Genomic DNA, 10612 nt, shown 5'->3' with positions numbered 1-10612 from the left:
ACACGGAACCAAAGACCTGCAGGGAGAGCACAATTCAGGGCGTCACGAGCAGATGGGGCGGAGGGCGCTCTCCTGAGCTAGAGGAATGGTCAGGTGGGTGAGATAAAACAGACGCATTAGAGTTGTCCACAGTTGGCAATGGTGATCTTCTTGCTGGTCTTGCCGTTCTCGGACCCAAAGTGCTCCATGGCTTCCACAATGCTCATGCCCTCTTTCACTCTGCCAAAGACCACATGCTTGCCATCCAACCTGCAAGCACAAGAAAAATCCCTAGTACCTGTGACCAGAGCCGAGTGCGTAGATATGCACTGTGTACCAAGATGAGCGCAACACCAATCTAGCACAGCCAAGAGAATGTCGGGAAGAATCGCCAAGCCTTTTGTTAAACTTCGGTCAGTATCTGAGAAATGCTACCATCAGAGTTTACTGTATGAGCCACCTCCAAGTGTAACTGGCCTCCTTTAAAAAAAAAAAAAGGCCGGCACCGCGGCTCACTAGGCCAATCCTCTGCCTTGCGGCACTGGCACACCGGGTTCTAGTCCCGGTCGGGGCACCGGATTCTGTCCCGGTTGCCCCTCTTCCAGGCCAGCTCTCTAGTGTGGCCCGGGAGTGCAGTGGAGGATGGCCCAAGCGCTTGGGCCCTGCACCCACGTGGGAGACCAGGAGAAGCACCTGGCTCCTGCCATCGGATCAGCGTGGTGCACCGGCCATTGGAGGGTGAACCAACAGCAAAGGAAGACCTTTCTGTCTCTCTCACTGTCCACTCTGCCTGTCCAAAACACACACACACACACACACACACTCAGTTCCATGCGTTCTGCATCGCAGCGGCTAATGCGCAGCTGCTCGTGCCCTTAGCGGACTGAGGCAAGGGTGAGGGTATGAACTGCTGCTTCACGCATGTCCTTCCCTTACCATTCAGTCTTGGCAGTGCAGATGAAGAACTGGGAGCCGTTTGTGTTGGGCCCAGCGTTTGCCATGGACAAGATGCCAGGACCTGTGTGCTTCAGCAGGAAGTTTTCATCCTCGAACTTCTCTCCATAGATGGACTTGCCGCCGGTGCCATTGTGGCGTGTGAAGTCACCACCCTGTGAACGTGATGGCAACATTTGGCACCATTAACCAGCAACTGCAAACATTACAGGCTCAAACTTTAAAATGCAACTTCAAACTGAATAAAAGCATTATGTAGAACAAGAACTGTGGACCAGCTCGGATACAGAACGTTCTGGACAATCCTCAATTAAGGAAGCAGCGTTAATAAAAATCAGGAAATGTCTTACCTGGCACATAAACCCTGGAATAATCCTGTGAAAGCAGGAACCCTTATAACCGAATCCTTTCTCTCCGGTGCTCAGAGCACGGAAGTTTTCTGTTTGAAAAAATGTATATATACATAAATATGAAAAATACACATGCAAATTGTAATAATTTCTTACATTTGGAAAATGGAACCAACCTGCTGTCTTTGGAACTTTGTCTGCAAATAGCTGTAAGAGAAAAAATCGACAATTAACACCCGCCGCTCACACATCGTGCTGCGTCTGAGTCAGTCATTTCCTCACTGGAAGAGGCTGCTCCTGCAGTAATCGCCACCGACCTGACAGGCAGCCTGAGGGTGCTGCGGGCTGGGCCGAGAAACCTGAGACCCAAACACGCCAAAAATCCAGGGGCAGTTAGGGCTCGAAATAGTGAGACTTGTAAAAAGTGACTCAACGTTTTTACGATGTCACACCTACTTCTGCACAGAGATAGACGGCTTCTCCAATGTTCATCCGCCCCCAACTTCAGGACAAAATCCCGAGGAAGGGCAAGAGCTGCCCCAAGACCCGGGTCAAACAGCTGTGTGTAATGAAAACGCCACCACCTCCAGGCCGTTAACACAGCGTTATGGGTTACACGAGCAGTCACTTCCTGGTCTCCAGGCCCCTCACCTACTAGCAGGGGTGAAAATAGACTGGTTTCTAACACATCTGCTTGGAACCTTCCCTGAGAGCATAACACAGCTGGACATGGAGGTCAGCTACCAAAGGAAGCACCGCCAAGCCCTTCCGGAAAGGGAGCTGTTGAACGTTTCACAGACTATTCCAGAGGTGGAACTGGACCCGCTCCCACGGCTGCGCGCTGCTAGCCAGAAATCTGCAGCACATACAAATCTCATCGCCAACACACGGCAGAGCTCGGCAATCCATTTCTGTTACAACTACCCCTTCTGGACCTTTCAGCTGAGGCCCTCTCGTTCCCTTCTCGGGGCGGGGGCTGTCTCATTCCCATCAAGCTCTCTGGGCCAACCCGGGAGCAACCTGCGGCCCAGCATCGAGCCGGCCAAGTCTCCAGGAGGGCCTGGTCCATCAGCAGCTGCCTACAGGTAAAAGCAGGGGGAGACGGGTAACACCTGCACAGAGCCGGCGGCGAGACAATGCCCCACGCTCTTACGAGAGCCTAAGGGGGAAACCTGCATTCTTTGGTGGCTTGGGAAGTAGTGAAAGGCACTATCCATCCGGCTCCACCTCGCACGGAAGCCCACCGTGTCCTGGAGTGGAGTCGCCTTCACCAGTCAACCTTTGGAGACGCCCCGCGCTAGCTACTCACTCACCCTGAACACCCTCAACACGAACTGGGTGACCACGGGCAGTGCGCCTTGGGGCGGCGCGCCCGCCGCGCGGCCAGTTGCAGCACGCCTGCTCCACGGGGACGCCCGGGAGGGGCTCGTGCGCGCCGCCCCCGCCGCCACTGCAGCGGAAGGCGGGCCCCGGGCGCAGCAGGGGCCGGGCCCGCTCCATTTCCGCTGGGGGTGGGGGCGGGGGGCGCCGTGCGGGGCCTGCAGCCGCATTCCGCGTCCACCGCCAGAGCCCGTCACCGCCCGCTCCCGGCGCGGCCTCCGAGACGCCGCTCACGAGGGCCGGGCGACTCCCCGGGCGGCGGCGGCCAGGGCGCCGGGGCCCGGCCGGCTGCGCTGCCCGTGCGGCGCGAAGCCCAGCAGGGCGGAGCCCAACGGCCGGCGGGGCGCGGGCGGGAGCGCGGCCGAGCACGTGCGCCGGGCAGGGCGCGGCCACGTGGAGCAGGAGGCGGGCGGGGGGCGCGGCCCCCTCCCCCACCGGCCGCGCGGCCGCCCCGCCCGCCTTTGTCCGCCGCCTCGCCGGCCACCTCCCGCGCCTCGCCGGCCTCCCAAAATGGCCCCTCGTCAGGAAATGGCGCCGCCGCCGCCCGCCCTCGCTCCTCAGAGGGTCGGCCCGGCCCGCCCGGCGCCACCGCCCACCGCGCCCCCCACCCGTCTCCTAGACCCCAGCGCCGCGCGCCGCCGCCCGCCGACCTCAAAGGAGACGCGGCCCAAAGGCTCGCCGTCGACGGCGATGTCGAAGAACACGGTGGGGTTGACCATGGCTGACGGAGAGCAGCTGCGGGCGACAACGGCGTCTGCAAAGCGGCACGAGCCCCGGCGCCCGGCCCTTTTATAGCGGATACGGGTCCCGCCCACCACCCGGTCGCGCGCCTTGGTCTGACCAGTAGCAACTGCGGCCCAGCCTGAGTGAAGGCTCAACCGGCCTATGGGCGGGAACATATGCTGGAGGCCGGGCGAGCGGCGCGCGTGCGCCCTGACGCACGGAGGCAGGTTCCCGCCCGCGGGCTCCGGCGCGGTGGCTGCGGCGTGGGGCGGCGGCGCGGGGCGGAGGTGCGGGGAGTGTCGGCTGCGAGCCGCGGGCTCCGGGCTGGGTGGGCAAGCGGGAGGCCGGGGCGCGTGGACCTCGAGTCCCTCGCCACCAGGAGAGCTACCTCCCCATTGCACAGAGCGGGCAACTGAGGCGTCCGCGGCCTCAAGGTCGCGCGGCCAGTCAAGGTCGAGCAGGGTCCCGCGTCCGGCCGGTCACCCGCCGCGCCCCGCCCGGAGCGGCCATGTCCGAAAGGCGAGGTGGCCTTGGAGCATCCCCGTTTTCTTAGCCGCGGGTGGGTCACAGGCAGTACCCTCCTGTCGGCGATTATGAAATGCTTTGAAAATGCCCTACTTTCCGAAAATAGCTCGCGTCGTGTGCTGAAATGTGTGGGCGGAAGCCATTCGGACGGGCTGCTGGCCAGGCCCCTACCTGAGGAGGCTCGCCCCGTCCTGGTCCTCTTTCAGTCGCGGCCTCCCCTCCGCCCCTCGCAGCGCGAGCCGGCTCTGACGCCCGGGAGGAAGATAAGGCTCGGTGCAGCGTGGACTCCTCGGGCGGAGGCGTGAGCAGGTCTTTTGTTCAAGAAACCTGGAGTCTCCTGGCTGCCCCTGAGCCGCGCCATTCAGAATGTTGCTTCATGTCTGGGGTTCAGCGTCTGCAAAGCCCGGGCGGGGCGTGGTGGGGCACCGCGAAGTCCGGTGTCTGGCCTCTTGCCCTTGGAATTAGCACTGATGTCGCGAGCCCCGGATGTGCTGGAAGTGGGAGAGTGTGGCTGTCTGCGCACGGCCACCCCGGGGTCCCCGTCTCACAAGGGTGGAAGGCAAGGCTAGCCGAGGCCTCCAGGCGCAGAAGGCTTCGGCTGGAAACCTAGAGCAAGCAGGACCCTGAAGGAGTGACCTGTCCCCCTCCGCCATGTATTTGCAGTTCTGCCTTGCTGCCACTGCCAACACGGCCGCCACAGGGTCCTAGGTCTCGTCCACATAGGTCCAGGATGTGTGCACTCAAGAAGGCGTGGCCCTGATTTGGGGAGGGGTAGCTGGTGCTGCGGGGGACCCCCAGCTGCACTGTCCTGGACTGGACTCCCTAACTCGGTAGAAGAGCCACAGCCTCGGTAGCGTGGGGCTGCCCCAGGCCTTATTTGGAGGAGTCAGATCCGCAGTGCCCAGCCCTGGCTGGCTGAGCTGGGCTCCTCCCAGCCTCACAACTCTGTTAACTGTTGATTGCACAGCACCTTATAGACCAATGCCTGCCCCAAAAATGGCTCACAGCGCGAGGGAGCGTGACGGGGAGAAACACGGACGCAGTGCCACAGGCGCGGTGACTGGAAGGCCATCTCCCGTGTGCCTCTCAGCACCTCTGCCTCCAGCTTCTCTCCAGCCTGAGTGGAAGCCAGCGCTGCCCAAGCCAGTCCCACAAGCCCATGCGCTTCCGCAGGCCCGGGGCTGCCCCACATCACTGCCTCCTGTCAAAGCTGCCCTGCCTCGATGCCTTTGTGTTGGTCTCTTACACTTCCCCCTTTTCACAATTCCACAAATCTCCAGTGTCAGAGTTACACATTTTTTTCCTTATTTTTCAAAAAGCTGTATTAATTCGAAAGGCAAGGTAATAGAGGGCGAGAGAGGAAAACAGATCTTCCTTCCACTGGTTCACTCCCCAAATGGCCACAATGGCTGGGGCCTGAACTCCGTCCGTGCCTCCCACGTGGGTGGCAGGGACCCAGGGAGACACGCCTTCCGGCCGTCTGCTGACTTCCCAGGAGTTTTAGCTGGGAGCTGGATCGGAAGTGGAGCAGCGGAGGCTCAGACCGGTGCTCCAGTGTGGGCTGCCGGCGACTGCAAGCCACAGCTTAACTCCCTCCACCACGACGCCCGCCGCCCCCAGAGTTACTCCCTCCTTCCCGTTGATGCCTACACCCTCCACGGTCGGCCTCCAGCAGTTCCCCGGCCCGCATTCCAGAGCTCTGCGGGGATTCTCCTGGCCCAAGTGTCTCATCAAAGAGGCCACTTCCCCTTCACCCTGCCCCCCAGGCCTCCTCCCCCTGCCCCCAGGCCTCCTGCCTGACTACTCAGCTCGGTTGCCTACCTGCTCCATCCAGAATGAATCCTCTGAACACTGTCCGACTCTGACCCGCTCCAGCCGACGTTAGAGAAGGCCCCTGCGAAGCACAGAAGCTGCCCAGCCCTCTCGGTGCCATCCCTGCCCACCAGCTTCCCTGGACTCCACCAGGCACAGCCCACCACTGCGGGCCCTCTCAGCAGCCTCCGGTTGAATCTGCCCGCCCCGTGTGCGATCTCTGTGTGTCCCATCCGTGTATCTCATACCCTGCCGGCAGGCATCAGAACTCGGGAAACTGGTCGAGCGCTTGCATGAGTGAGCGTGTGAATGAGGCGTCTTGGAGGAGGGCCCTGAAGCCCGTGTGAGTGAGTTCAGACACACTGTCCACACCGGCACCATCCCGACCCTGGCTCTGACTTGTCTGGCCTTTCCTGCCTCTTATTTTTCTTCTTATTATTGCTATTATTATTCACGGCCTTAAGAAATTTCTAGGGATTTGTGTTTATTGGCATTTGACCCAGCACCTGGGCCGTTAGCTGGGAGCTGGATCGGAAGTGGAGCAGCTGGGACTTGAACCTGGGCTGATGCGGGACTGACCTGCTGTGCCACACGCCTCTCCTGCGTTAGAACTGTAAACCCAACAACACATTGAAGAGTGTAGCAGCGTTATTTCATACTCAGGGAGGTTTTCTTTGTTAATTAGGACAATTGAGCACTTTAAAAGGACACCAAATATATTGCATTGACAAATGCAGTTTAACGTGTTTGAAAATGTATTAAAAGAGAGCAAATATACTAGACTTATAAAGAGTCTAATATGGTTTATAAGCTACATTTAAAGCCCAGGAGCGAAGTCAGTTTTAAAGTTGAAGCTTTAATTAAATATCACTTGCCAACAACTCATAAAATATCTCCTGGATAGTCTTTCTCCACAAAATGCCCCAGGCACAAAACCACACAAGGCGCCCAGGGCCTTGCGCTTCTCTACCCCGACTGCTAGCATCCTGCGGGTTCAGGTTCAAGTCCTGGACGACCGGAAAGAAAAGGAGGAAGAGCCCAGAGCAAGCGCCAAGCAGCCACTGTGGTCCCGCGTGCAGCCCGGCCCAGGAGCCCCGCCCGGCAGCGGAATCCAGGAGGATAGCATTTTGACCAGGCGCTAGGCTGCCCACATCCCCCAGGGCCCTGTTGGCCGAGGGGAATGCGGGAGGAGCCTGGGTCAGCCAGGGGCTGCCTGGGAAGAAGAGGGAGCTGAGGCTGGGCTGGGCTGGGAGCAGCGCTGCTCTGGGCTCCCACCGCCTCCCACTCGTGCTCAGAGGTGGGGAATCTCCCGGTAACCGCATGGCAGGAACTGGTGACTCGGAGCTCTAGACAGGGTTGCTGACCAGTGCTTCGTTCTCACAGTCCTTCTTGGTGGGGTCTTGGCAGGCCCGGTGCAGACACTACCAGGGTCCCACAGCAGCCGAGAGGTGGAGCTACTGCTGACCTTGGCCCCACCCGGCTCCGGGCCCTGAGCCCATCAGCACTCAGCCAAGTCCTCAATATTTTACAACTTGAGTTAAAATAAGCACAAGATAAAACTGACCATTTTAGGCGGAAGAGCGACATTTTCTAATGTAGGCCTATTTATTTGCAACCGTTTGAAAGGCAGAACAACAGAGAGACCGAGAGAGGATAGAATCTTCCCTCAGCAGATTCACTCCCCAAATGCCCATTATAGCCAGGGCTGGGCCAGGCTGGAGCCAGGATCCAGGAGCTCCATCCAGTCTCTCCGGCGGGTGAACCCAAGCACTGGGACCATCAGAATGAGCATGAGCAGGAAGCTGGGTCGGAAGTGGATGGAGTGGCTGGGACTCAGGCCGGCCTCTTGATGTGGGGAGTGGACAGCCCAAGCAAGGCTCAGCAAGCTGCCCGCACGGCCGCCTCTGCTCCGGCCATGGCTAAGTGTGCTGTGCGGCGGCGCTCAGTCCATGGGCAGTGTTGGACAATCACTAGCCACTTTCTTCTTTCCAAATTGAAACTGAACGTATTACATATGAATGCCCCATTCCCCTCCCGCCCTCCCCGGCCCCCAGCTACGCACTTCCTGTCTGTGAATCCGGCCACTCTGAGGACCGCATTCCCGTCGCATCGCGCGGAATCCGTCTCACGGAACGGCACAGCCTGGCCACAGCTGGTGCTGCCCCACTCAGCCGCTCTGCACACCTGGGCTGCACCACTTTCCGCACTCCTGGGACGACGGCTGCCGTGGGCACACGGAGTTCTCCAGTCTCCTGACAGCGCAGAGAGGGACGGCCGGGTGACGCGGTCCGTGCTCGCGCTCGGAGGAGCTGCCAGGGCTCGCCCCAGCGCCCGCTCCGCTTGCAACCCCACGAGCATGGAGCATGCAAGCGCCCCAGCTCCCCCTGCCCTCCCCAACACCTGCTGTTCTGGATTCTTGAAGGTTAATTCATTGGTTTGTGTGACAGAGAGAAAGATCTTTCTCCTGCTGGTCCACTCCCCAAGTGGCCACGATGACCAGAGCTGGGCCAGGATGAAGCCAGGAGCCTGGAATTCCATCCATGTCTCCCGTGTGGATGGCAGGGTCGCGAGTACTTGGATCGTCTGCTGCTGCCTCCCTTCCAAGGCACATTAACAGGGAGCTGGATAGAAGGTGGAGCAGGCTGGGGCCAGCACGGTGGCATAGCAGGTAAAGCCGCCACCTGCAGGGCCAGCATCCCATATGGGCACCTGTTCAAGTCCCGACTGCTCCACTTCTGATCCAGATCTCTGCTAAGGTCATCTCAGCTCTGGCCTTGCGGCCATCTGGGGAGTAAACCAGCGGATGGAAGACCTCTCTCTCTCTCTCTCTCTCTCTCGCTGCTTCTTTGTAACTCTACCTTTCAAATAAATAAATAAATAAACCAAAGAAAGAAAGAAAGTTGAATTGGCACTCATATGGGATGCCCCACAGTGCAGTCCCCCTCTGCCCCTTTTAAAAAATTGAGTTGTTGGGGCCGGTGTTGTGGCCTAGCAGATAAAGCCGGAGCAGTGCTGACACCCATATGGGCTGCACTGCTCCACCTCCGGTCCAGTTCCCTGCCAACGCGCCTGGGAAAGCAGCAGCAGATGGCCCAGGTCCTTGGGCCCCTGCTGCACCCATGTGGGAGACCTGGAAGAAGCTGCTGGCTCCTGGCTTCAGATTGGCTCAGCTCTGGCCATTTAGGGAGTGAACCAATGGATGGAAGGCCTTTCTCTCTGTTTCTCCTTCTCTCCCTCTCTGTGTGTGTAACTCTACCTCTCAAATACATAGATAAATAAATAAATAATTTTTCAAAAAGTGCAGTAACACTGTGGACCTGTATTGTGGCGCAGCAGGTAGAGCTGCCACTTGCAATACCAGCATCCCACGTGGGCGCCGGTTCAAGTCCCGGCTGCTCCCCTTCCTATCCAGCTCCCTGCTGATGGCCTGGGAAGGCAGTGGAGGATGGCCCAAGTGCTTGGGGCCCTGCAGCCGCGTGGGAGACCCGGAGGAAGCTCCTGGCTTCAGCCTGGCCCAGCCCAGATGGCTGCCACCATCTGGGGAATGAACCGGCAGACGGAAGAAGGGCCTCTCCCTGGTTCTCCCTCTCGCTATCTCCGACTTTCAGCTACATACACACTTTTTTCCAAGTGCAGTAACTGATCACAGAAGGGTGGAGACAGCAGTTCACTTTAGGACCGGGAAGATCAAAGATGGACGTCTGATCGAGTCCCGAAGGAAGAGGGCGGAGCTCCGAGGCCTCCGCAGCTCCGGCGGGAGAGGGCGGGCTGCGGGAGGATGCGAGCCGGGCCGCCGCCGCCACCGCCTCGGGGCCTGCACAGGACGGGCAGTGGCGCCTCTGCTCGGACGGGGAGGCCGACACCAAGCTCAGAGGAGGAAAATGAGCCAGAGGCGGCCGGCCTGAGCTCCAGCCACCCTGGGCCCCAGGCTGCCTGGCTCGCCGCCCGCCCTCCAGCTGTGGCCGACCCCGTGCACGCCCGCCGCCCCCATCGCTCGCGGCTCCCAGTCTCTCGGTCCTGCAGACCAACCCGCAGAGGCTCAGGAGGCCCGCAGCCCCCGCCCCCCACGCCCCTCCTCCTGGGGCCCGCCTTCCCTCCTGCCCTCTCTCTGCACCGCCCAGTGGCCCCTGCCTGGGACCTCGCTGGCCCTGGGCTGACTCGGCAGGTGCAGGGGCCGGGCACAGCCCCTACCATCCTGCCTCATGGGCCAGGCCTAGGGCGCAGCTGAGGGCAGCCGCGTGGGGGCGGCAGGAGGGCAGCCTCTCCCCTCAGGACAGCCTGGCCTGCAGGGCTTGGAGCCCCCTACCCTCCTCCCTCTCCGCGCTCAAGTGCAAGGCTACAGGGTCTAGCCCAGGTGGCCGCAGCAAGCGCGAGGCCACCCCTATCCAAACACCCTCCAGGCACTGTCCCCGCACTCGAAGGACACCGCAGCTCTGGTGGCACAAGCCACCCCCCCACCCACCCCCCACCCCCCCAGCCCGCTGCACCTGAGGTCTGCGTGGTGAGCGGCCTCACAGGACAGACCAGGATCTCGGGAGCCTCGTCTCATTTGCTTGCTGGTTCACAATGTCACTTGTCATAGAGAAAAGAGATAATTTCATCTCCCCGTGTGGCTGATGGAAACTGGCATTTTCAGTGCATAACTGGGATCTGTAACAGCCAGCTCCTGGCTTGCAAGCCTGCCGCAGGTTCGAATCCTGAAGCAGACGGGTTCTGAATCGTTCCACGCTTTCTTGTTGGGCAAAGGGCAGGCCACCGTGTGAGAGGCGGCTGGGCGGGAGTCCCAGCTGTGCTCCCAAGTCCCGCTTCCCGTTAACGCACACCTCTGGAGGCGGTGGGTGACGGCTCCTATAACTGGGTCCCCACCGCTCACTTGGGAAACCCGGAGG

At 60.4% G+C, this 10612-nt stretch overlaps 1 protein-coding gene across 1 annotated transcript; it reads right to left on the bottom strand.

Annotated features, from left to right (window-relative positions):
* Positions 1-3423, bottom strand: PPIA (peptidylprolyl isomerase A; the record flags this gene model as incomplete). The annotated part of the gene is given in 5 exon segments (NM_001082057.1): positions 1-249; positions 916-1088; positions 1284-1372; positions 1460-1490; positions 3314-3423. Coding segments are annotated over 5 exon segments (495 nt in total).
* Positions 3424-10612: the final 7189 nt, after the last annotated feature.

The sequence above is a fragment of the Oryctolagus cuniculus genome, chromosome 16 (assembly GCF_964237555.1).
Source record: "Oryctolagus cuniculus chromosome 16, mOryCun1.1, whole genome shotgun sequence".
NCBI lineage: Eukaryota > Metazoa > Chordata > Mammalia > Lagomorpha > Leporidae > Oryctolagus > Oryctolagus cuniculus.
Note: the sequence above shows the minus strand (reverse complement) of the source record. Positions and strands in the feature narration are given on the sequence as shown.